Source organism: Callospermophilus lateralis, chromosome 2 (genome assembly GCF_048772815.1).
Source record: "Callospermophilus lateralis isolate mCalLat2 chromosome 2, mCalLat2.hap1, whole genome shotgun sequence".
NCBI lineage: Eukaryota > Metazoa > Chordata > Mammalia > Rodentia > Sciuridae > Callospermophilus > Callospermophilus lateralis.
In genome coordinates, this window is record NC_135306.1 from 12,741,612 (window position 1) to 12,768,268 (window position 26,657).

General features: G+C 53.2%; 1 protein-coding gene across 16 annotated transcripts in view; it reads right to left on the minus strand.

Annotated features, from left to right (window-relative positions):
- Window positions 1-381: 381 nt before the first annotated feature.
- The window catches only part of Dab2ip (DAB2 interacting protein), a 183,066-nt gene continuing 156,790 nt past the window's right edge, over window positions 382-26,657 (minus strand). For 11 of the 16 annotated variants that reach the window (XM_076845548.2, XM_076845542.2, XM_076845555.2 and 8 more), the window contains 12 exons: window positions 25,259-25,357; window positions 23,936-24,490; window positions 21,445-21,589; window positions 21,212-21,356; window positions 18,479-18,715; window positions 16,700-16,901; window positions 14,711-14,889; window positions 11,933-12,821; window positions 11,078-11,230; window positions 9,344-9,537; window positions 4,314-4,401; window positions 777-3,522 (listed from right to left, as the gene is read on the minus strand). In XM_076845548.2, coding sequence (XP_076701663.1) covers window positions 3,355-3,522; window positions 4,314-4,401; window positions 9,344-9,537; window positions 11,078-11,230; window positions 11,933-12,821; window positions 14,711-14,889; window positions 16,700-16,901; window positions 18,479-18,715; window positions 21,212-21,356; window positions 21,445-21,589; window positions 23,936-24,490; window positions 25,259-25,357 — 3,054 coding nt within the window. In that variant the 3' untranslated portion in view covers window positions 777-3,354. Of the gene's footprint in view, window positions 3,523-4,313; window positions 4,402-9,343; window positions 9,538-11,077; window positions 11,231-11,932; window positions 12,822-14,710; window positions 14,890-16,699; window positions 16,902-18,478; window positions 18,716-21,211; window positions 21,357-21,444; window positions 21,590-23,935; window positions 24,491-25,258; window positions 25,358-26,657 lie in introns of all 16 variants that reach the window. The other 5 variants (XR_013090351.2, XM_076845543.2, XM_076845549.2 and 2 more) reach the window with 5 other exon arrangements.

Genomic DNA, 26,657 nt, shown 5'->3' on the forward strand with positions numbered 1-26,657 from the left:
TGCTGCAGGGAATGTGCAGTGGCCATTCTATCTCCTTGGAGGTAGGGGAACCCACAGACCCCCCACTGCCAAGCACAAGGGGTCTGGGGAGGGTCTTCATGAGTCTTCAGAGACTCCACCCTGGAGGAGGAGGGGCAAGTCCAGGTCACCCAGTGAGCACTGCCAGGCTGGAGACTGCAGGATTCAGGGGTTGTATGGCCCTGGCCCCACCAGAGTGGACCAAGCGTGAGGCTGGAGACTGCAGGATTCAGGGGTTGTACGGCCCTGGCCCCACCAGAGTGGACCAAGCGTGGGCCCCTTTCAAGTGCAGCAGCAGCCCAAGACTTGGCTCATTCCTATAAAATCACTCAAGACACAGATAAATGGAGAGGCGAGTCAGGATTAAAATAGCTAAATAAATCTTTAATATTTCTAATTGCAAATGTACAGAAATTGCACAGCCACACAGAGTCTTAGAACACCAACAACTTTCTCTGTACATTATTACATGGTTAAAAGTCACGGCTGGAAGGAGGAGCTCCAGCCAAACTCCCACATTTGCATTTTTTCCTTTTCACATACTTACAAAAGGGGGGAACTAGGACACGGTGGGGGGTGGGGGGCGGCTTTATGGCCGAGTGTGTAGAAAAGAGGGGCTGTTTCCCTGGACGGTCTGGCTCCTGCAGACGGACAGGTGTGAGGGAACAGTGTCCCTCAGGACAGGTGCTCTGGGGGAGGGGGTGTGTGTGGAGCTCTGGCCCTGGACCCCCCTTCCAGGCGGTCAGAAAAAGTCTTCATTTATAAGAAGTTTGGCAGTTTCCTTCACCCTGAACATATGAGTTGAGCAAAAAAAATGTCAGGTTTCTCTGTTGGCAGGGAAGGGGCAGCCTTTTCTAGCAATCTGGGGACTTTGTCTCCCCTGAGCAGGGACCATCCTTTCCTCAGGGACCTCTGGCAACCCTAGCCCGGGCTGCGGGCAGGGCCCAGCCCTGGGAACACAAGTTTCCTGTGGCCTTAGGTAGGAGTCCTCTTTACTGGACCCATCAGGGCTGTGTCCCCATCAACCGCCACCCAGACAGCATGCCGCAAAGCCACAAGTAAATGCCAGAAGGAGGGAAAAGACAGAAACCCCTGGATCCCAAAGCGCTCTGTCCTGCCCAGCACTTCTCTCTAGATCACAAAATACAATACAAACCATCAGGAGAGCAGCAGTCCCGGCAGCCCTCGCAGCACCAGGACTAAAGGACTATGTACAACCTTGGGTGAAATAGTTACATTACAGTCAAACACCAAGAACATTTACAAAAATCGTCAGACTTGCAATTAAGATAAAAATCTGTGAAGAGTCTGTACACTTTTACAGTTTTTGCACTAGGTAAGTAAGGCTCTCGGCCTGAGAGCTCACAACCCCCTCCAAGGGTAGCCAGCACCGGCCACAGCAGCTGGCCCCCACACCCTCCTGTCCAGGCCCTGGGGACCTCCCTGTATTGCTAAGAGGTGCTCAGTTCGAGGTCACGCTATGAGGCATCTGCGGGAGGGGTGGGGTGGGTAGGGGAGGTGAGCAGGGCTCCCTGGCAGTGAAGATGACACTGGCCAGAGGAGGACACACCTGGAGCCAGGCCCTGCCTGTGTGGCCACCCTGGTCTGAAATGCACAGGTGCAGAGTTGTGGACAGGAATGGGGGCAGGAAGGGGTGGCAGCAGGACCTCAGCCCCACCTCCTTCCTTCCTGAGGTCTCTGGCCCTTGGCAGTGCAGCCCTCTCCACCAGCATGTCTCTAGCCTAACTCTCCCTCCCGAGAGCAGCCGCTGTCACCTGCCCATGGGCCCAGGAAGGGGTGCAGCATGGCTCTGGCCACCCCTCCAGCACTTCTGCCCTTCCTGGGAGATTCTGTGGCACTTTCCAGCCCCAGAGACAGAGGTGGCGGCTCCTGCAGCTCGCCAAGCCCTGGCTCTGCTGCCATGGGCCAAGGCCCCAGCTCCTGGCCTAGGTGACCCAGGGCCAGGGCTTGGAATCTGTAGGGCCTGGGAACAGATGGGGCCAAGAGACCCCAGCTCCTGCCCATCTATGTTCCGCAAAGGGGGGAGGGGCAGATATGCTACAGAACAGCCTGGAGCTGAGGGAAGCCAGCCCCAGCTGTGAGAGTGCCCCTCCCCTGTCTGCAGCGCCTGGGTCCTTGGCTGGGGCCGGGAGGGGTGAGGAGGGCGGCTGCGCCGGGCCCGGTGCAGGCTGCTGCTGTCTTGAGAGGGAGCAAGGCTAACATCCTCCAGGGCCGCTATTTCCCATGCAGTGCGCACGCTCAATTTAAAAGGCCCCTGTGTTCCAGCAAGCGAGCAAGCGGGCTTTTGTTTCTAATGCATACTGTGAAAGGAAAAAAAATCACAGTTATCCACCTTCTCAGGGCCTGCAGGGTTAGAATTTCTTCTTTTAAACCATCAGAGGAAAGATCACCTTTTCAGGGGCAGTACCAGCTGGCCACTCCCCTCAGGGCCACTGTGCCAGGAAGCACTGGGCCCTGGAGAAGGCAGCTGCAATGCACAGTGCCACTGGGCAGCTCTGCCCAGCTCTTTGGCTTCTGGGCGTCCCAGAGCAATAGCCCAGGCCCACGTGGCAAGTGTAGAAGGCTCTGGATCCTCCCCACGGGCATTAAGGCCCCAAAGAAAAAGCCATGATCCTCACAGGTCTACTTGGCAATGTGACTAAAGAAGAGGTGATGGTGCGAGTCTGGGACAGGGGCAGGTGGGAGTGAATCCTCAGTTCCTCACAGCCAGGCAGGGTCCCCGATGGGCCGCATGCAGTGGCAAGTGGGGCAGAGACAGGTAGGGGACACGGAACCCCTGCCTTGGTGACCTCCCACATCTCTCCGCCTGCCAACCAGCCCATCAGTTTCTGGGCCCCACAAGGCAGAGGCCTGGCCGCCAGAGTTCTGGGCCCCCAGCAGGTTAGAGGAAGCCACAGAAGTGGCCCCTGGCCCTTAACTGCCCCCTCTCCAGCAGCTCCCTCCCTGGTGAGGTGGGGTACATGCACTTGGCCAGGTCAAGGAGGAGAAGGTGACACACATCAAATTCAGTAACCAACAGACATGTGTTTGGCAGCCCTGTCCCCACTCCCCCATGTGCAGTCTCTTCTGCCTGCACCCAGACACGCTCCTTGGCGGAAGAGAAGGGGCGCGGCTGGTGGCCCGCCTCGCGCTGCAGCAGTCTCTCGCGCTCCCTCTGCGGCCGCCTCCTGCACAGCGGGCAAGGGGAGGGGGCGCCTCGGCCTCCTGCCACTTGCACTGGGGCTGCAACTGTGGGGGCGCCTCCCCGGCCGAGACCCTGCCCTGGGCCACCATAGTCCCCCTCTCCTTAGGTAGGTTCCTCCCTCCTCGGGCAGGTTAACAATTGCTGCTGTTTCTGAACTCGCCGTTCTCAGTAATCTGCAATTTGGTGGGGTTGGTGGGGGAGATGCCGTTACGGGCTTGCATGCTGTACCTCTCTTTCAGCTGGGTCAGCGCGCTCATGAGGCGGGCGTTGGCAGCGTCCAGTGAGGCGATGCGCTTCTCCTGCGGGCAGGGAGGGCATTAGGAGGCCCAAGATGAGCTCAGGCCACAGGGAGAAGCATGCCCCTGTGAAGTGCCCTGGGGCCAGGGTACCTAGAAGAGCTGGCTGGGCAGGCAGGGAGGGCCGGGGTGCCACAGGCAGAGCACAGGTCATGCACCAGGCTTCAGAGCAGCTGGCACAATGGGGTGATGGCTCTGTGCCACCATGGACTGAGCTCTCAGTGCCTGCTTCTTAAACCTGAGCAGCTCTCACGGCGGTGTGTATGGCCACCTGAGGCCTCATGGGCAGGCATCGCACTCATGTGCACATGGACACCCACAGAGGTCACAGCTCCTCATCTTTGCAGTTTATAATCTGAACAAGACCTGGCCTACTGCTGGGCAACTGAGGGAGGTATGCAGTCATGAGTTAGGGACTGGGGCCAGTGTCCCCTTCAAGTCTCCTCTCTCAATGCAGTTTGGAAGCCACAGCTTTGAACAAGAGACCCAGTGCTTCCTCTGCCCAGTCAGCCGTCAACTCCCTGCCTCCAGCCCTTCCAGTAGCGTCCACTCTTTAGTCAGCACCTTCCCTGGTGAAGGGTATACCCACAAAGTGCTCCAGCAAGCAGGGAGCACCTCCCTCCACCCCAGCTTGTGCTACTGAGTTTGTGGCCCAAAGAGACTACAGGCTTCTCAGAGCAGAGATCCTCAGCTTCTGCCAAAGTAGACTAAGGATTCTGGAGAAACCAAGTAACCCGCTCCTCATGCCAAGTCCTCTATCACCTGTGGCTAACCAAAGGGCCAAAGCTCCCCACCTGTGCATCAATGATCTTCTGTTTGGAGTCTACAGCTGCTTGCATCTCTGCATGGTCCTTCTTCAACTCCTCCTCCACTGACATCAACCTGGGAGACACAGGGACAGTCAGATTGGCACTGGAGGGAGCAGGAAAGGGTAAGGCTTTATGGGAAAGCCCACCACACCTGCATGGGGTGGGGACCATACATTAGGAGTCCCTCCTTGGGCCACAGACTTGCCACCCACACTTGCTGGAGCAGAGGCCCCCCAGTGGCTGCCATGTCCGGCTGTTCCTTCCTCTCAAATCCCCAGAAGGCCCTGGGACCGTCCCTTTCTTGATGTTCTTCTAGGAACCAAGGTAGGTGGTGGGACAGGGGTGGATCTTCATAACTCTCAGAGCAAGGCATTTGGTACTACACCACAGGACTCATGGTGCAAGGGGAAGATGCAGGGTCTGAAAGGCTCTGGAACATTCTCCACCCCCCATTCACTGAGGTCGTGTGCTGCTGTGCTAGGCACTTGCGGTATGAAAATGAATGGGAAGCCGCGTGCCGTAGAGCAACTACACCCCACACTGGCACTGTGGGAAATTGGGGTCCACGGGATGCAGTGCAGGGAGCAGCTACCTGACCAGGACAGCAACTGTACCTCAGGCCCCTGAAGGACAGGCTTGGAAGGAGCACATGGAGAAGATGAGGAGAAGAACCCTCTGAAATGCTCTGGCCCGTCTACCTTTCCCAGAGCCCCTGGCCTCAACTCACTCCAGTCTAGGTGCCATTGACACCAGTCACAGCTGCCTTCCAAGCCCCTGTGGCCTCTGCCTATCTCTGGCCACTGCTCTGCAGACCCCTGTCCTGCGTGCCCCAGGAAACGGAGTTCCGTGGGCTCTGGCTCGCTCCACACACTTCTCAGAGCAGCCACCTACTCTCAAGGCCACACTTCCATCTCCACCCACCCTCACAATTCCTCCAGCCCAGCTGGTCCACTCTTGGTGGTGCCCAGGGGATCAGCGGTGCTGAGGCAGGTGCCCCACATGGCTGCTGAGGGCCAAAGGACCATTGTTAGAAGTGTTGACCAGGCTGTGCCAAGGCAGATGCCTCTCCAGGGAGGCAGGACACTGAGAAGAGCTTGTGTGTACAGGGCGGGGGTGTTAGGTGGTATCGATTAAGGGAAATTATATTAGAAGAGCATTGGATTTATACCCCTGCCTTAAAAAGAAGCAAACAAACAAGAAAACTGAGCACAATATCTGAAACCAAGGTTTTCAGATACCAAACAGGCACCAGCATAGATTCCCAAGAGAAGGTGAGCCAAGGAGGCGACCCCGGCTCAGACTGCAACAGAGAAGGGGAAGCTGCAGCCTTGCTAGGCTGAGGACACATAGGAAGTTCAGAAAAGGTGAAGACAGGTTTTCCAGTGTGCAGAGTACTGTGCAGAGACAACTGCACAGGTTTCTTGAGGGGTCCCTTGGGTCTTTAGATGAATCATGAATACTGGGGGCAGCATGCATGTGAGAAAATTTCTAGGCAAGAGCTACTGGAAAGAACTATACAAATCAAACTCAGGGACAGCGGGTACTGCTACCTGTTAGAGAAGGAAGAGACCCTGACAGGGATCCCCAAAAGGAAACTGCCTCAATGGCAGGGCCAAAGAAGGCCTAGTAGCAAGACCCACTCTTGCAAAGCTTGAAAGTGAACCCTGGAAGGGTAAAGCTGCTTCCCAGTCACCCAGAACAAACACAAAACATGTAGCACCAAACTATCAAATCCACAATGTCTGGCATTCAAACAAAAATTTTTTACTAATTTTTCTCCTGGTTATGGGTTTTATTTTCCCATAAATAAAATAAATAAAATAAAATTTATTTTATTTTAGGGGAGAAAAATTAGTAAAAAGACTCACATGTCACAGATGACAGAATTAGACATCAAAACAACTATTTTACATATATCCTACATAGTCAAAAAAATAGAAGTTTAAGAATGTCAAGATAAAATCAAATTCTAGAGGTGAAAAATAGAGTATCTGAAGTAAAGATTATTTCCAGGTGTGGTGGTACACACCTGTCATCCAGAGGCTTAGGAGGCTAAGACAAGAGGACCAGGAGTTCAGGTCAGCCCCATGAACTTTAGTAAGGTCCTAAGCAACTTAGAGAGACTGTCTGAAAATAAAAAATAAAAAGGACTTGGGATGTGGCTCAGGGTTAAGCGCCCTTGGGTTCAATCCCCAGTACCCACATCCAAAATAAATAAAATAAAAATTATTAGATAAAGTTAACAGCAGATTTGACACTAAAAAGAAATAAGTAGCAAACTGGACTATGTAGAAATTATTTAAGAAAAAATACACACAGACAATAGAGCATCAGTGCGATGAAGGATGATACAAAGCAGCTCAACCTCTGAGTGATGGGAGTCCCAGATAAGGTGGGGGAAGTAGGACCCCACATCTGCAAATCCACAGCATAATAAGCCCAAGAAACAAAGGAAGCCAGACCAAGTCTTCTTATAACAAACTGCTGTCCAAAAGTGATAAAGAAAAAACATTTTTTTTCCTGAGGGGCTAAGGGTGGAACCCAGGGCCTTGTGTATATCAGGCAAGTGCTCTACTGTGGAGTTACCCCAGCCCAAGAATACTATCCTAGAACCAGCCAGAGAAAAGGCACATAAATATAGAGAAACAAAGATGATGATAAAGTCCCTGTCATTATAGCCTAAGGGAGGGGGCGCAACTGGGCCCAAAGTCTGTTGCTGTTAACAGCCCATACCACTGAAACAGGCGGCCACAAGAGCAGAGTGGAAAAGTTGCAGTGAGACCACACAAAACAATGAACTGTCCTTTAGAGAAGGCTTGCCACCTAGGGCCCAGAGCAGTAGGGAGGTAGAGCCAATAAGCCAACAATGGAGACAAAACAGAATTATTAAAAAAATCCACCATTCAAAAGAAGGCAGAAAAAAGGTAAGAAAGGCTACAAATAGCAAGATAAACAAAATCATGCTAATGACTACATTAAATGTAAACGTCTCAACACTTTAATTAAAGAGCAAAAAAGATTAGCTAAAAAGAAGACCCAACAATAAAGTAATTTATACACATAGATGGTGTGATGGTCTAAACATCTGTTTTCTCCCAAATTCACAGCATGAAAGCTAACCTCCAGGGTGATGGCATTAATAGGTGGAGCATCTGGGAGTGATTAAGTCAAGAGGTCTCTGTCCTCATGAACGGGTTCAGTGCCCTAAAGAAGCCAGAGGGAGCTTGTTTACCTTTCTGCCATGTAAGGACATACCCACAAGGCACTATCTGCAAAGGAGGGCCCTCGCCAGACCCTAAATCTGCTGTACCTTGATTTTGAACATGCCAGCCTTCAGAACCATGAGCAAAAAACTTCTGTTGTTTATGAATTACCCAATCTAAGGTATTCTGTTGTAGTGGCTTAAATGATCTAAGACAATGGGCTGAAGGTACAAGGATAATGAAAGGGCACAAATCAAAAGAAAGTTGGTGTGGCTATATTTGACAACTCAAGTTTCAGAGTGAGACATATCATGAAAGATAAAGATGTGATTTTATAATGAAAATGAGGTCAGTTTATCAATAGTTCATAATGCTCAAAGTACAGGCACCTAAGAATAGAATTTCAGTATAAATAAAGCAAAAGCAATAGAAACGAAAGAAGAACTATATGAATTATGATTGGCCACCTCAAAATCTTTTTCTCATGGACTGGCAGAACAGCAGTAAACAAGTGGATAGAAAAAGCAGGAAGAATACAGAAGACCCAAACAACACTATCAACCAAACTGACCTCGCTGACATTTACAATAGGGAGGAGATTAACCAGCATAATTTAGGAGAGATACACGTGTTAAGTAAGCCATTGCATTTAGAGCAGAAACCTCAGAGAACAGGTATAAAGAGGCGGAGGTGGGCAGGGTGAAAAATGTTTCCATTCTTGGAACCACACGAGGGGAGCCAAGAGCAGAGCTGGAGGTTAAGTGAACACAGGTCTCTAGTCACCGGGTTCAGGGTTAACCACTGCACAATGAACATAACCACAAGTTAGTGAAGCCACAGTAGTCAGGAACAGAGAAGCAGGTGGTCTAAACAGGACGAATTTGGGAAGGGCCAACTGTGGACAAAGCATGGGGCCAGGTAAGGGAACTTCCTGGTTACTAAACATCTGTTTGATCTGTCCAGGTAACAGGGTCTTAGACTGTGCAAGTAAATTGATACGAATCCAAATGTCTTTCCTCTTGTGCCATAAGAAGGTGTACTCTAAGATGGGACCTTGAGGGTTGGCCTGGATGCCACACCTACACTGTACCTCATCTGCCTACCTACCACAGGTGGAAAGAGAGGCATGGGGGGCAACACAGGACCTGACAAGCCATCAACAAAGATGAGAGACATCATTAAAACCAACTGTACCCCAGGCAACTCGGGCATGCTGAAACTCAACATACCCCAAATCAGTCACTATCCCTTTCCCTCTCCCCCTGAACAGCAACTCTTCCCACCTGGCACCTTGACACACATACCCCCAGACCTCTCAATAGAAATCTGGGGGTGGAGTTGAAAAAATGATACAATTAAAAATAGATGTGTTTCTGAACTCTGTTATCAAGTAATTTTGCATAAGGTAAAAATACAGTTCGTGGTGATTACCTAAATGAAAAAAAGAAACCTGGGGGTTATTGTGTCTGGCCCCTGCCTCCCACCCTCACTTACAGAACGTAACTGACATTCCTTTATACTGCTCTGAATGGGTCCTGCCTTTCCTAACACCCCAAGCCCAGCTTCCACACTCCTGCAGGACTCTCCAGGAGCTGGCCCAGCCTCCCTCCTGCTTTCCCCAACTCTGCACTTGGCCATCAACAAGCCAGCACCATGGGGGCTGTCTATATGCCAGGACTGGCGCACGGCCCCATGGCCTGGGATGCTGCCTTCCCCTTTCCCCCTTCAGCAAATCAGCAACTACCCAGGCCGGGGGCACTGAGGCTCGCCCACAGACCGCGGCCTCAAGGGCAGTGGACAGGCTGCCCTCACCTGCTGATGATGCCTTTCATCTGGATGTCCTTATCTTCTTGCTGCCGCCGCAGCCGCTCTTCCCCCTCCTCCAGCCGCGCCTGGTACTCCAGCACCAGCTTCTGCGTCGTCTCCTCCTGGCACTTGAACAGGGTCTCATACTCCTCCAACTTCTTGGTGGAGATCCGCAGCTTGTCCTGCAGCACTGCCAGGTCCTGCCAGGAGGGCAGAGTGCCACGGCACAGCACCCGGGACAGAGAGCACAGCCTCGTCAGCCTGAGTGGGGCACAGGTGGGAGGGAGCCGGGAGGGGAATGGCCCAGTAGCTGTGATGAGACTCAAGCCTGTCCCCACCCAGGAGTCTCTCCTCTCTAACCTCCCAGTCTGACTAGTACAGCTACAAGGGAGATGAAGAGTCAAAAACTCAAATCTCAGGACAGTGTAACTAGGACCTTGAGCTTTCTTTTAATGATAAACAAAGGTTTTAAAACCCTGAGATATACGAAGATATCCTAAGCACCTGGAAGTGGGGGCTCTGCAGGAGGGGAAGCTGAAGCCTAGATGATGCGACTGAATCATATGGTGACTGATCAGCAGGCTGAGATCTTAAGGACAGGATCCTACGGACAGGATCTCAGGTGGTGGCACAGAGAGAAGTGAAAGGTAAAGGCAAGGTGGTTTGGGCTTTCTGTATAGGACTCAAAGGGAGGCACAAGGGGGCAAGAGATGCCTTCTGGAGGCTGTGTGGGCTACAGGAGGAAGCTGCCTCTGAACAAGAGGGAGGCAGGGGCAACCCCAGAAGCAAAAGGGGTTAGACATGTGAGGAAGCAGGTCTGAGGGGAGCAGGGAGCCTGGGGTGACGTCAGGTCGCCTCACTCCCTGCCAAACTCCGACTCTTGGAGCACTGTGTGCTGTGTTCCTGGGTCCCCTTTGCACAATTATGGTGAAAGCAGGTGCATGCAGCAGACCAAGGGAGTGGTGGAGAGTGGCAAATGCAGCATGGAAATGGACCTCACCCACAGCCAGGGAGAGGAAGCGCTGCCACCCTGACCCCTGGGACCTTGCTTGATAGGCTGCCACAGGCTGTCCCAGGCCCTGAGGGGTAAGAGCACCCAAGCCTGATCTCCAGCAAGTGGGGAGGTAGCTGCACTGCCTCCTGTCTACCTGGCAGGATGGTCAAAGCACCCCATGGCCCATCCAAATGTTAGAGGTGTGTGGTGGACGAGGGTTAGATTTGTTAGAATCATTTTTTTTTTTTTTTTTGCTCTTGGGAGGAAGAAATCAGTAGTAAGCTGACCCCACCTTTCTTCCTGGTAACTGTTTTCCCCAGGCCCTGGGAAGGCATAATCCTTGGAAGAAGGAGGCCTGGGTGGGGCAGCTCTTCTAGCTATCTTGGGGACAAGAGCCTGTTTCTGCCTCCTCAAGACTAAAGCTCCCCCTAATGGTCTCAGGTGCCTCTTGGGCACCTGGTTCTCCAGCTCCAGATGCTTGGAAGCTCAGCTGCTTCAGGGTAAGGGGTCTCTCAGAGCTCCAGCCTCCAGGTCCCAGAATCTGACTCAGTGCCATTCCTAGGTGATGCTGAAATGCAGCCTGTATTGGAAGCCTCAGGTCTAAGCTAAACCCCTCCTGCTGCTTTTCTCCCACTGACCCCCAGCCCCACGTGGGATAAGGGGACATGGAGATTTAGTCATTCTCAGATGAGCAGTACCCGCTCAATGAGGGCCCACCCAGCCCGCCTGCCCGGGTCCAGCTTTACCTTTTCTGCTTGGCTGAGCTCCTCCTTACTCCTTAGCCTATCCCTGTGGGGGGGGTCTGGGCCCAGGCCCTCGTCTTCTAACAACTGCGCATTCATGGTCAAGAGCCAAGCGGCTGTGCGGTCCAGGGCATTGGGGCTCACGGGTGAAGGGCCCTATAATGAAACACAGCTGTGATGGGCTGCAGGAGACAGAGGGAAGAGGAGAGGGCAGACACTAACCGTGGGCAAGCCACAAGGACAGTGGCTCAGAAGCATGACAGGAGGGGACTTCTAGCTGTCTATCTCCTGGATGGCAGCCAGAGATAGTCTATAGCCTGGGGGCTCCTGAGCATTGCACCCTGCTGCCACTGGGAGCACCACAGTAGGCTGAGCTGAGGGGCAGCTGGTGCTGGGCTGGGCAGTCACCCAAGCACACCGACCCATGGCTTGCAACCCTTAGGTGACAGGGATCGTCCACACTTGCGGCAGTTGCACCTGGTGGCCAACTCAGCCCATATGAGCAGTTTGGGAAGAAAGTAGAGGCTAGAGAGGGGCCAGGCTGATTCCAGCACTAGGCATGGGCTTTAACAGGCCTGGAACTGGAAAAAAATGGATCCCTCCCCACTTGCTCCCCAATCCAAGTCTTTATTTGGGGGAAATGGCAGAGGGCCCTGGTGTCCCTTGAGGCCACGATGCCCCTGGTTCCAAGTGGAGGGAGCAGTGTGCATAGCAGGCCAGCGATGGGGCTGGATGAGGCATCACAGCATGAGATGGCAGCTGGGTGCTGGTGAGGTGAAATGACCGAGAAGGAGCATGACACGGTGCGTGACACCCCCTGGACTGAGAGTCCGGCCTGCCCCGACCCACAGCACTGACCTGCTTGTGCACCGCCCGTGGCTTCAGCTCTGGGCTGTCCCCCTTGGAGGATGAGGACTGCTGCCGCAGCCGGGCGCCAGGGCCAGCCCAATCTGGTGAGGCTGATGCCAGGGTTCCACTCGAGGGCCGTGGGTACTGCAGGGTGCTCAGCAGGGTGGGGGGCGTCCTGCCCCGGGGAGCAGGAGGTGGCGGTGGGGGTGGGGGTGGAGGCTGGTCAATCCTCCGCTGGGGACCAGCGCTGTTCTGCCGTGGCACCGTGGGCTGCCCACCCTTCTCAGTCAGTGACATTTGTCGCCGTGCCAGCTCACCAGGCCGCCGAGTCAGCTCCTCTGCAGTGGTGCCGAAACTTCCCAGCTTGGCGGCAGCCGCCAGCTCTTCACTGTTACTGTGGGAGCTCAGGGAACTATGGCCTTCAGAGCCTGAGTCACCAAGGCCACGGGGTGACAGCGGCAGGCCAGCGGCCATCTGGTATACAGGGTTCTGGAAGGAGAGTGGTGCCAACAGCTGGGGCCGGCCAGGTGCTCCTTCAGAGGTGCCCGGTGTGGTTGGTGTCTGGCCTGCCCGCCGCACAGTGGCCAGCCCTGCCAGGCTCACTGGTGCTGCCCGGGCTGGCCACCCAGCCACCAGCTGAGTTGTGGGTGCCTGCCCATCGGTGGGAAGGACATCAGGGCCCGCTGGAGAGCCTGCTTCCCCGTCCAGTGTGCGGGAGTCTTGGAGGTCCACCATGGACAGGCTCTTGCCACCGTTGGCCATCTGGAGATCAGGCTCGTTGGCTTCCGAGTAGCTCGAGCTGCGGGCAGGTGAGGGCTGGACCCCGGAGGACCTTGTGACAAAAAACAAGTCCTTGTTTTCGGGGGTTGGAGACGGTAACCGGGTGAAATCTATCAGACTGCAGGGAGACAAGCACACACAGGGAAAGAAGGGGAAAAGAAGAACTGTGAGTGCAGCCACGCGGGTCCAAACCAACAGCACCCGCCAACCTGCTAGGACCTGGCAGTCAACGCCAGGGCCGGGGAGGAGAGAGCTGGGCCAGCAGAATGGGTAGTCCCAGGGAACAGCGGCTGAGATGACTGCTTCCACACAGAACCTCTGCTCTAGGGACCAGCTCTGCTAGTTCCAAGCCAGGCTGCCTGGCAAGCCCTTTGCCCAATGGGTGCTGGGACCTGGCATGCTCTGGACAGCCCCCTTAGCTAAGCCCCAGCCCACAGCTCAGTGGCACTCAGTTAATCTGCGAATCCTGTGTTAAGAACTCCAATTTCAAAATCACGGGGCACCCTCTGCCTTTTCCCTCTTGTTTCTAATCAGACTGATAACCCAAGTGTGGGCCTGGTGAAACCCTCCCCTGCCCAGCCTCCTGCTGCCACTCCCTATTTGAGTGGCAGGCGGGGGCTGTAAATCCTGGCAAAAACAGAATCAAAGGAAGATGCATCAAAGGCATAGCTCAGGTGATGAATCTGAACCTGGCAGCAGGCTCTACCTTCCCTCAGTCTACCACAGCCCTTGGTCCTCCTCATGACACAACTGTCTGCAGCCTCTCCTGGACCCTCCCTAAAGGTCAAGCACAACTGAAGTGGGCCCAGGTGGGTTTTGGAGGAAAGAATGTAGGCAACAACAGGGTTCTATGAGTGGGTAAGAAGCAACAAGGATATGGGGAGCTTGACACGGGCTTAGAATAGGAAGACACTATCAGCTTGGCCTCAGATGGAGCAGAAACCATGGCCCCAAGACAAGGCAGTGCCAGCACTTGGAGCCCCAGCACTCATGGGCAGGGAAGAGCTGGACAAAGGTAGCAGAAAGAACGGGGACAAGCCAAGATCAGCTGTGGGTCTGGGCTAACCATGCCACACCCCAGGTCATGTGTCCTTAATGCTTTCCTCAACGCTTACATTGTCACTCTGCTCTGCTTCATTTAGCAGGTGAAGTGAACAGACCTCCAAACAAACATACAAACCAAAAAACAAACAAAACCCACTCAAGAGAGACCAGGACTGGTACCATGGCCTCTTCTGGGCACCACACCCTCCAGATGTAGCTCAACACCCTCCCCTGCTGCAAAACTATGCTGCCAGCACCTGGGAAGGAAATCACACTCCCCACTCTGCCTTACCAGCCTTGACCTCACCAGCAGGTTTAAAAGGGGCCCCTGCCAGGAGATGGAGGAATATACATGGTTCCATACGAATACTGAAGTTTCTTAATGAAATGTCACACTGACATATTCAAAAGCACCTGCCTCCCAATGCACTGTGTGTTATTTATGTTGAGCAGCCTGCACCCAGAGCTGAGGGCTCAGGGAGGCTGGATCTCAGCACCTCTGTTTTCTGGGGTCCTAGTCTCAAAGCCCAGTAGAGCCACCTGGGCTCCTACTGAACACACTCTTAAGCACCACTTAAGGAGCTCCTGATACAGGTCCAGGAGATACCAGAATGAGTGCTTCAAACAAGCACAGGGGATCTGAAGGTGTATGGGACCAAGAATTGTACCTGAACACAGATTGTTCTTCTCCAGGCCCTTGCTTGTGCTTGCCCCTTTACCTAGAAGGACTTTTCCACCAATGGAAATGCTATTTTTCCTGAAAAGGTAAAAAAATGACACCATCTCCTTCTCCAGGAAGACTTCCCTGGTTTTTCAAATGGAGGTTTACCACTTAGGGCCTGCATCAAACATTTAGAGTCTGACCAGGCTTGTTTCCTAAACAATCATATCAGAGACCAGAGATGGGCTGTGCCTAATCTGCATGCATGCCCCACTACACTCAGCACACCTAGGAGCTCTTACCCAGACAGATCGTTCTCGATCACCATCTTCTGCAGTCCAGCTGAGATGCTGCTGCTGCCAGAGCCCGGTGTGGAAGCCAGATCGTTGGTCCCAGGGAATTGCCCGCTGCCTGGGGTGCTCAGTGCAGTGTGGACATCCCTCAGGATCCGAGGCAGGGGTCCCAATTTGGACACAATGCTCTGCAAAGACACAAAAAAAAGCCAGGTGTGACCTACTAAGGCCACTTGTTGAGGTTAGGTATGCTGCAGTCACTGTGGTTCAAAACCACCAAGGAGCCTATAAGCAATGCAGATCCTGGACCCCACAGTCAGACCCAGAGGGTCTTAGAAAGGACAAGCAATCTGTAAATCTGCATTTATTACCAGCTCCCTAGATTATTTCTGGGGTAGGAATGCAAAGCCCACAGGAAGAGATGCTGACCTAGTCCAAGCCTCACATTAGTTTGTCCTGCTCTGGTACCCTCAAAGAAGAAATCCCAGAATTGGATTCCCATGCTTGGAATCCCAGAATTTCCCAGCCTATACCTCTCCATCCAAGAGGCTTCTAAGGAGTCCCTCTACTATCTGCTCCACAAAGTGGGCTGACCCAAACCCAGTGGAGATGGTCTAGGCACAGAGCAGGCATCAACTGGTGCTGGACCTTGGCCCTTCTAAACCTTGTCATGCTTCAGACATGGTGCAGAGGATTCTGGGCTATGGAGCTGAGCTAGAGGAGGAGGCCACTGCTTTTGCACAAAGTCCCTTGTGAAAACGCATGCATAAATAAGAGAAGAAAAGTGAATCTCATAGTCAACAGATTTGTGGAGGCCAACAGCTTGATTTCAAATCCTTGTTGCACCATATCACCTGGGTAACAATGCTGATTACCTTCCATACTTCCTACTTAGCTGTGAGATCCATGGGACAGTGATCAGCACAGGAGCTTGGCAAGTGGTGACAATGACAGTGACTGGTGTAGGCTGTAGCAGAGGGCTCAGAATTAGAGGAAGAGAGGGGCTTGGCCTTCATTTCCATATCTCCCTCATGTTTCTCTCACAGACAAAGACAAAGGGATATAAATGAGAGAAACTGCGATTGCAACAGCAGCCATTTCGGTGGAGAGCTGGGACTAACCCACAGATACGTCACTAGGAGACTGATGGAACAAACTGTTCATGGGACAGGGAAGTCTACACCTGTTTTTTAGCACAGTGGTGGTATAGGATGCACATGAGGACAGATGCCTATGATAGTGAGAAACATCAGTGTACACTAGAAGTTTTCACTTGAAAACAAAAGGGAGGAGAACTGTAAATGTCTGCACCTGCATGTGTACAGCTACACATGCAAAGATCATGTTTAGAAGGTGGCATACCAGAGTGCTCTGAGTGTCACCTCAAATGGACCAGGAGGCAGGAAGGCCTTTCTACCTGGTTTCAGTATTAACTACTTTTGTAAAATGGACCCTGGAGACCTGAAAAGCAACAGATATTTGAGAAGTGGTTTCTAGCAGGCCAATGCTAAGAAACTGCTCACTGTGAGGCCACTGGGGGTTTAGTGGAACTCAAGGCTGAGAAGAACTCAGTCCAAGTGACCAAAGCAATGTCAGAGGTGCTGAGGGAATTATCTTGCCAACTGACAGTCAAGGGTAATTCTAAAAAGGTTTTATTTTATTTTTTCCTATTCTGTTTTTACAGTGCTGAGGATTGAGCCCAGGGCCTTGTGCATGCTTGGCAAGAGCTCCACCACTGAGCCACAGTCCCAGCCCTAGAAAGGTTTGCCCCAATACTGAGTGCTCTGGCAGGTGCCAGAGAGCAAACGTGACACTTGTCCATAAAGGAAAACAGAGCCCAGAGATACCCAGTGTATTCTACAGGGCCTGGGCTGGAACCCAGGGCTACTGGCACCTGGGTGGGCTGTTTCATGCCACAGAGACAAACCCTCTGACCTCATGGCTGCCCTGGGGCTTACGGTGGCCTTAGAACCCACCCTCACCCACAGCTACAGGCACCTGCTCCAGCTGGCTGACGGCCTCCCAGAGCAGTGAGTGCAGGCTGGAGAGCTCGCGGCCCAGGTCAATGTAGCCCTCGAAGCCAGCTGTATTGGAGATGGTCTCGGGGTTGGAGATCTCCAGCAGGAAGCGCTGCATGTTGGTCCACTCGTGCTCTAGGAACTGGTTCATGAATGACATATACTCCTCCTTGCTGCCAAATCTGGGAAGAGAGGGCAGCCAGGGTGAGGGCCCCTTCTCTGAGTCACTCCACTCCCTCAGTTCCCATTCCCACTACCCACTGCAGCCAGCTCCCACCCACTGATGCTCTAAGACAACTGAACCTGCCATGACCCAGGATATCAAGACCAGAAGTGGTGACCCTTTTTCAGACCTGTAACCACAAGATCTAGAATATTCTTTGACTCCCCATTTATCGCCCATTAGAGTCTCCTTCCTCTTTTCCTCCAATTTGCAATGCTAGGTGCACAGATGATTTTTTGATCCATGCTTGGCCCAGGTCTCTGCTCTTTCAGAACACCCCTCCCCACCCTGTAGTCTCTCCTGCTCATCCTGGCCAACTCTGAAGCCACTGATGGCTCCCCAAACTCATGCCTTCTTTCTGAACTTCCTATTCTAAGCATAGATGCCCGAGCCAGAAGCCTGGCATTTGCTGGGTCCTCCTTCCTCAACCCCAATGGCAAGGCCTGCTGTCTACCTTGACCACATCACTTGCAGTCACTGTCTCCTATACCACCTTGCTTTTTGACAAAACATGGCTATACTTTCCTTCCAGGTCTCTGGTCTCATCCCCCTGCTGACTGAGTGTTCTTTTCAGATCCAGAAGAGAGCTGAACCATCTTCCTGCTTATTTAAAATCCTTGGTGGCTCCCTCTGCCTTGTGTGGCCCTCTGGTCCCTGCTGTCCTCTTGAATCTCGTCTTCTGCTTCTCCTGGCCTGGCACTTGATGCTCCACTTGGTGCATTTCTATAGCACCATGGCACTCCCTGATACACCAGTCTTTGCTCCTGCTTCCCCTCGAGCCAGGTGAATGCCTTACCCTCACATGCAGCTGGGAGATCATATCATTTGAGGCCTTCCTGTCTTCTCTCCCCACAAACCCAGGGCCCTCTTGATATGTGACTTGGTCTCTGGTATATGACTATATACTGCTTTTACTCTATGTCTCCCTGTTTAATGTGCTCAGCTTTGAGAGCTGGAACCAGGGCCAACTTATCTATGAAGATAGCCTGAAACAGGGCTCAACCCACACTTTGTGAATGAATGACAAAATGACCCAGCCCTTCCACTTCTACCCACTTGCTCTAAGAATGCAGCTGAAAACACCAGAAGTGCATTATAAGTAAAGACATCCTGACAGCATTAATCTGAGTCAGTCTTAAACAACCTGACTGTCCAAACGCCCAGGAAATGTGCTAGAGGCCCGGGCTGCTCTGCTTTGGAAGAACATTGGTCATTCATTTCAAAATGGAGCTTAGGAATGTTAAGGGACATGGAAGAATCCTCATGGATAATATGTTAATTCAAAAGAGCAGAAGGAAAAATATCTCCTCTTTGAAATTTAAGGAAATGTACCAAAATGGCAAGTACTTTTACTAGGAGGATGAGGTGTGGAGGAGGTTTTATTTTAAAATAGGGGGAAGGGAAGAACTGAGAATGGCAGGGACAAAAGCAGGGCCTGTCACCCCAGCCCAGTTTGCGGGGGGCAGAAACACATAGGCGGTATCTCTGTGGACTCCAACCTTGCTGTCTCTGCCCACCACAGGCTAAGGCACTCACTTGGCGAAGTTGGCCAGGTTCTGGGTAACCTTGGCAATGAGGGTGAGGGTGCGGGCAGTGCGGTCATCAGGGTATTCCTGCAGCAGGTTGAAGAGTGAGGGTGACATGATGGCTGGGCAGAGGAAACGCAGAAAGAGGGAGGCGCTGATGAGACGCTCGCTGATGTCCGGCCGGCCACGACTACTGCACTCCTGCCGCCATGAGGCAAACACCTCTTTGAGCTCCCGTGGAAAGACACTGCATAGGGACAGACGATGGTGGTCCTGGTAATCAGACAGGGGCCCAGAACAGATCTGGGCTGCATGGAACCCTGAGTTCTGACCCTTACATCTCCCCCGCAGGTGTATGAAATTGGAGCTCTGGGCATGTCACTCAGCCTGTCAGTTACCCAGCAGGCAGGGCTCCTGGGGAGCTGAGTCCACGCAGGAGAGTGCCCAGCCCAGGGCAGTAGAGCCAATGCTCAGCAAGCAGGAGACCCAAGCTTCAGTTAGGGTGGACTCTCACTGAAAGGGCCAACTGAGCTGAGAGACAAGCTCAGTTGGGGAGCCGGCTCCGCCTCATCACCTCCCCCAAGCGGTAACACATCTTTCCACTGAAATGGCAGGCACTTGGTGGAGTAGTGAGGAAACCGACAGGGACACATCACTGTGCCTGTGTTCTCATCACTGGCTTTTGAGACACTCCCTTTGCCTGAACATTGTCATAGGAAAGTAAGGTTTTATGCAGAGCTTGGAGTGAATGGAGAGACCACCCTTAACCACAGGGGAGAACACAGCTTGCCATGCTCTAGATGGGATGGAAACAAAGGCAGCAACTTCTTCAGGGTGACACAGTCAGAGGACCAACACAGGGTTCCTGGCTCCACTGGGAATTCTGCCCAGCCACAGTCATGCCCACCTGGCCCATCTATAAGTGACCTTCCCACCTTTCTACTCTGGGGCAGGCCAGGCCCGGTGATCCTTAAACCCTGTCTATGCCTGCTGTCATAAGCTCAGGGTGACCTGACCAAGACCCTGGCCCTGCCTGGGCTTTAGCATCCTGTCCCCTAAACTGAAAACAAAGCGTACCCTGCCAAGCTCACAGAATCACCTTCAGGCTGAGGTGCCAAGGCCACAGAGGGCTTGCTAGGCCTGAAATGCTCATTAGGGCAAGCCCAGCAGCCAACCCAGCAGGCTCGGTAGTAATGAATGTCAGTGGAATTGAGGGTGCCTAGGGAGAAAAGGAAGTGGGAGTGTCTTTAGCCCTGGGCCTCTCAAAGCACCTGGCATAGGACTGGGCAGGGACACCTAGGTACTGAGTGATGATATCTACAGATGACCTTGTCCAAAAAGAAAGAAGCATCTGACAGATGCCAGAAACAGAAAATGGAAAATCCTTGTCCACAGAAATGTTTTTCCTGTGACCCACACTCAGCTGCCCAGGAATGGGGGACAAAGGGTGTCCCAGCCCAGTGGGGGATAAAAAGAATGTTCCCAAATAGTTCAAGGCTCTCTGGTTGCCCCCAGGCTCCAAGGTGTCCCACTGGCCCCAGATGAGTACCTTGTGTAACAATGGCTAAGAGACTGGGCACATGGGCACCCAACATCCTGGCCCTGGCCATTCCCTTCAACCCCCTCCCCAGGAGGCTGCTCACCTAGCAGGCCTGTCTTTGCCTGTTGTTTGGCTCTCTGCATGCCTAGCCCTGAGCTGGTGGACCCACCTGCCTCCAGAGTGCTCCCAGCCTGTGTAGGAAACTCATTCAGATGCAGACATGATCCCATTCCAAAGGGACCAGGGCTTCAACAGAAGGGACCCAGGAGGGATAAGCAGACCACATATGGTCGATGACGGGCCACAGAGGGACAGGTATAAAGCCTTAGGACAGGAGTGTGACAGATAAGGAGGGTGGAGAGTAAAAGAACCAGAGGGCTAGGACAGGAGGGGACACCAGCCCTGAGCTGCAGCTGTGGCATAAGCTGAAGCCTAGGTGGCTCTTTTGGTGTGAGAATGATCACTCAGGCTGGCAGGAAGCCCACCTACACACATGACACGCATGTGCCACCACACAGCAAGGATGTACCTGGCACCAGGTCAACAGCTGTCACACATGGGTCCAGGAACAAGAAGCTACCTTTGAAGTTAGCTTTCCTGTAAGGTCACCAGGACCATTCCAAGTTCTGATTATGGTTCCATGTGAGCAGCCTACTCCCATGTGCACCTGCTCTGTTCTGGGGCTGGTGTGGCCTGCAGACCCTGCTCTATTTAAAACCACCCCTTTCTTTTTGTTTTCTAGTCCTAGGCCGACTGGTGCTCAGATACGTACACATGTCCCTGCTGGGCCTGATCACAAGCCCATGACATGAGCACCATTACTACTAGGATGGGTGAGGAGTCATCTCTGGTGGATGCTTGAACAGAGCCTGGCCAGCTCCATTCCATGCTGTAGCCTGGGCAACACACGCACAAAGGTGCTCACCAGGCACTCGACTGCTGTGTCCAGGTTATTACAGTTTCAACTGTGTCTTGTTGACATTCTGGAATACTCTCCTATGCTCAAGAGAGCCCAAAAAAGACCAGGACAGGAGTCTGGCTACCCAGTAACTCAGTGAGTCAGGCAGCAGGTGGATTCTGACCTTGTGCCTAGCACACTGTGAGCACTCTGACAGCAGAGAAGACAGGCAAGACAACAGGGCAGGAAGGCCTGGTCCAAAAGGGAACGCAATGTCCTCAAAGGGTCATGGGGTGAGCACTGACCAGTAGGAGTTGATGATCTTGCAGAAGGCCAGTTCGCAGCACATCTTGAGGTTGCCCTGGTGCTCAGGGAGGTCAGCGGCTGAGCACTTGCTTGGGTCCACTTCACAGTTCTCATCTGACTCGTACAGAGCTTTGATGAACTCACCTGTGGCCAGGTGGGCAGGGAGGAAGGAGTCAAGGTTGGGCAGACAACACCAATCCTCTGCCCACCTGACAGCCCACCCCCTCCCTACCTAGTGCATCCTGCAAGTACTTCTGGCCCACCAGTTTGAGGTACTCCTCAATGGCCTTGGTGGCCAGTGTATTCTCACGGAAGATGAGATGCTCATTGTCTCCACAGCGGTCCACCTCTGACATCATCAGGTCCGTCAGAAAGTCCTGGGGAGGCAGGGGGTGAGCAAATGGAACCTAAGCTGGCCTGACAGGCAGGACCTGAGGACCCTGGACCTGGACAGAGAAGTCCCTGCTTCTCAAGCTTATTCCTTCACCACACCACTGGGTATCTAGAGAGGAACGCAGCACCCATCTTGGGGGCTGCTGAGTACAGCAGACAGGGTGGGAAGCCTAGTGAGGCTGAGCTTGGAGCTGATGACATCAGAGCTGGGCATAAGGATGGGAGGCAGGGCTGGATGGCAACATGCCTCATTGAGCCTCAAACTCCACCATCACGTCCAGATTGGCTGCCATAGGAGGGGTCACCCGTCCTTCCACACCATGTGCCAAGTACAAACAGCTGCTGGGACCTGTCAGAGTTTGGTGGGGGCTTCCCATATGACATGGTTTGTCCTCTGCAGCCCATGGGTAAGGATGAGAGAAGAAGAACTGAGTGATCCAGTTGCTCTATACTTAGAAGAATAAGAGTGGGGCTGAGGTCCACCTGGCAGGGCTCTGGCTGGGAGGCAGGCTGTGGCACCACTGCTTCTCATTGTTGTGGCCCACAGATTGCACCTAGTAAGGCCCTCACCCATCAGGTCCTACACAGTGTCAAGGGAAGGCCCTGGCAGAGAAGCCTCAGCCACCCTTTCCTAACTGGACGGTAGCTCCCTTCCTCTGGAGACCTTGCCTCATCATGTCCAGAGCCAACCTATGACCTGGGGGAGAGGAAAAAGGGAGGCAGGCCGACTGAGGGGAGGGTAACAGCTGGGACAGGAGACCAGCTAGCTCAGAGCCTGCAAGGCACTCAGCATGGGCCAGGGAGTTTCTCACTCTGATGTGCCAATTTGGGAGCCTTTTGAAATAAAGAATTGAGATCTGGAGCCAGAGATCAAGGCTGGCCAATAAGACAGACAGGAGGGACCAAGGGGATGTTATCACTGGCCTCACTAGGATAATGTGCTCAAGGACTACTTCCTGATGTGCAGAAAATCTCTAGGCTCCCAACCTCTGAGTACACAGAGCAAAGGTTAAAAACCACATCTTCCCTGGAGCTCCGCCACAGCAGCCCTGGGGACCAGGGATTGAAAGATGAGAGACCCAGCAGCAAGAAAGACTCAGGCCTCTGCTGTCTCCCTCATTCCATCTCTGGGCCACAGGCTTTTGCCAATCACTCTTTCCTAGCACCCTCAGCTCACCACTGACCAATAAATGAGGACAGTGCAGCCTGTGGTCCATCTGGCAGACTCAACCAGCAAGTATAAAGACCATGGGCAAGGGGAGGAGGTGGGCCAACATGGAGGAAGGCAGATCTCCCCACAGATGCGTGGTGAAATCCCTCTTTCATACAGTGACAGTTCAACAGACAGTGGGAACTAGAAGGGCCTTCAGGGCCTTCATGGGCTTCTAGTCATAGCCTTCCCCTACCAGGGTCTTTAGGAACAGGTAAGAGGACAAAGGACCTCATGCAGTCAAGAATCTGGTGACACCCAAGCCTGGCTCCCTACCTGTACCTCTCCTGATTGAGAGCTCAGGACCTCGATCCAAGGCATCCATCACTCACATCAATTATTCTCAAACCACACCACAACCAGAGGGCCAAGGCCCAGTTCCCTAGCCTGGCATTTGGGGTCTACCCCTGTCACAGAAGAATAGTTCATTCCAAGTTTAGCCCTTCTTCTTCTACGGGCTCTGGGCAGCCAGGAGGCATGGCAAAAAGGGGAAGACTTCCCACAGGTGAGTGCCCTCTGAGGGGCACCAGTCCAGAAGCCTACTTGTCCTCCAAACCAAGTGTGGGGGCTGCTGAGTGGGCCTATTTTCAGTGGCAGGAGAAAGGTAAGGGTAGGGTGAGGGGAGCTGGGATCCTCTAGCCAGGAAGTGGGGCCTTCCTACATGGCTCTCTGATCACCACTCCTAAGGGGCCCTGGGGCTGGGGCTGGATGATCATCTACCTGTGCATGTGAAATCTGTGTCTGGATTGAAAGTGTTAGGAAAAGGCTAGGGCTGGTAACTGCCTGCTAGGGATGTCCCGAGTGGTATATCTGTCTGTGTCACTGGGCTGGCGGATTGTGCGTCCCATGTGTTCCGGAAGAGCTCAACTACATAACCTCCTCAGGGTCAGCGCCCAGGGTTAATAGGGGAGGGCATCTGAAGGCACACCTACCCCCTCACTACCAGCCACCAACCCATCCACAGCTCCACAAGCCTTGGACTGCCCTACCATGCAGGTTCAGGAAGACCATCTGGGTGTGATGCCTGTCCCCAAACCTCCACTAGAGCTGACCTGTACTTAACATGGACAAAGTAAAGGCAAAAAGCCCAGTGCCCATCACCAGGCCTTCCCACACGCACCTTCACCTTGCCTGTGCTCTGCAAGATGTGCACCAGGGCAGACGCCATCTCCTCTTTGGTCTTGGCACTGAGGATGGGTTCAAGGGCTGCACAGAGCCCCAGGTAGTGATTGGTGATGTGCTCAGCAAACTCCTTGTACATCTCCATGGGCAGGATGGTGATGGTCTGGTAGCGTGCCTTGATGCGGATCATGGGTCCGGGGCCCTTGCCGCCCTTGGGGTTGGGCGTCACCACAGGGTACCACTTCTCTACGAACTGCCGCCCCGCCACAGAGGCAGCGGGAAGGCTCACCAGGCCCAGGTAGCTGTTGCGCTCCTTCTTCTTCTTCTTATCAGTCTCCCGGTAGAGGTGGACGGTGACTGTGCGCAGAGGTGGCAGGTTGTGAAACTCGAAGTGTTCTCCCCAGAAGACATTGTCCGTCTTGAGCTTGCCCGTAGTACGAGCGTAGAGCACATCATCCAAGCACAGCTCACACAGGTACTTCTTCTTGGCTGGCAGGTCCTTGGCTTCAATCACCCACAGTTTCAAAATGTGCTCCACACGCCGGCTATTATCCTGTAGGGGCCCTGGGTGTCAGCTGGGGCTGTCACCTGCCTCCCCAGCCAGCCCAGAGCTGAGAACTCCTCTGAGATGTGGGAGGGGCTCCGATGATGGTGGTGAAGGGGTTGGGTGTGGGGGATGGGTCAGCCGGACATGACATGGGCTGCCTCTCGTCTGCCTTGCACCAGCTTACTGACCTTGGGCAAATGACTTCATCTGGCCTGTTAGCTTTTGTATAAAATGGGAATAAAATAACCACCACATCGGAGTGAGACTGAGGAAAGAAGATAACACAATGCCTGCCACATCACTGATCATGGTACTATTGTTAGCACTTTCTCAGTTTGCTGAGAGGTGATACCTTAGGTGATGTCATGGAGACCAGGATTCAGCCCAAGTCAACATGTCAGTGGGGAGGAACACACATAGGAGTTAGAGTCCTGACCAGATGGAGGAGCCAATGTGGGCCAGGGTGCCTGCCTGGCAGAGGGGGCAGATGTCTAAGCTGGAATGGGATAGATGAGCTGGAGTTAGCCAGGGAACATGGGACAGGCAGAAGGATTGTATCAAATGCCCAACTCCCTTTTCTCTGGCCCAGCTTCCCACATGTGTACCTCTGGGAACTGGCATATGGCAAGTATCTCAGACAGAATAACTCATACTCCTCTTCCAGATTTAACTAGGCTCTGCCTCCACCCCAATCCCAGAGTGCACCACCAGCTCCCTCATGTTGGAGTCTCGCCTTAATCCCCCATGCTCCAGAGAAAGGAGGCCCAGACCTACCTTGTTGGGGTGCACTGCTCGCCGCAAGTTCTCCATCCACTTATCCCGCTCGGCTGCTGACCGGCAGGAAAAGCACTTGCTTCCTGACGATGTTGTCACCTGTTGGGGGCAGGCAGGACGTGTTACAGGGGAAGGGACTATGGCAAGGCTGGGCAGTGATGGAAGGCCTCTGAGACCACCAGGTCTGTACATAGCCTCTGAATGGCAATAGGACAAGGCTCACAACTGCCCTTACACCTCTCATTTCCCAGGTGGCACAGAGACCTGCTGACCTAGAGCAGGTGGGCAGCGGTAGAGCAACCTGGCCTGAGCTATCTGGCTCTCAGGCTGGGCTCCTCATCTCTGCCAGCTCAGAGCCCTTCTTTTCAAAGAGGAAAATCACCTTTATGAGTCTTACAGGGCACTCTGTCCAGGTCAGAGGGCAATGTTCACCTCAAGTATAGCCATTAAGGAAGAAACCAAAGTCCCAAGAGGACAAGCAAGGACAGGCAGGAGATTCCTCTCCATCCTTAGCTAACACCTTCTGAGGGTTCTCTTTTGCCCAGCAACAGTGACAATAATGATGGCCACAAAAAGCCTAACACTTGTGTGTCAGGCCCTGGGGTCCTCCTGCCTGGAACCTTCACTATCCCCTGCCTGCCTGACTCTTGTTCATTCTCTAGTTGCAGCTTGGACATTTCCTCAAGGAGAGGGAGCCTGGCCTGAGCTGTTGCCACTCTGTCCCCACTGTCCCAGTGCCATGCTAAGGGTTCCACGGGGCAAACCAGATCTCTCATCCAGGCACTCAAGTGCCTATACACGAGTAGCAAACTGTGTTATGAACAAGCTGACAGGTACAGGCCATCTCAGTCTGTCCCAGACAAGGAAGTCAGAGTCCAGATGCTGCCTGGCTTAGCTAGGAGTCTTAAACCAGAAACTGCACACAGGACACAGGTCATGGGCAGAGGTTGGGAGATTTTTATACTAGTCCCCAAAGGCAGCTTATTCATTCTTAGAGTTTCCTTAATTATGCATGATTGCTGGGGGTGGCAGTAGGGACAGGGTAGGAATCTTCCCAGAAACAGAAGTAGGAAGTCAATAGGAATAATGGGAGACGCCACTGCGAACTCCCAAGAACACCTGCAGCGTAATAACCTGATCCTGGCTTGGTCTCAAGCCTGGCTGCATGAACTTTGGCATCTTGCCTTCTCTAGTCCACTGACTCCCCACCTACCATGAGGGGCTGTGCAGGGGATCCCAGCTAATGGCCCTGCCCAGGTTACATTTTGGCCTTCTATTCTTAATTAAACCCTGGATCACAGAATGCTGGGCAGAAGAAGCTGGGGCTCTCATTGAACAGATGGGAAACCAGGCGCAGAAAAGGGGGGGTGGGACTCTCCACAATCCCACAGTGCACTAG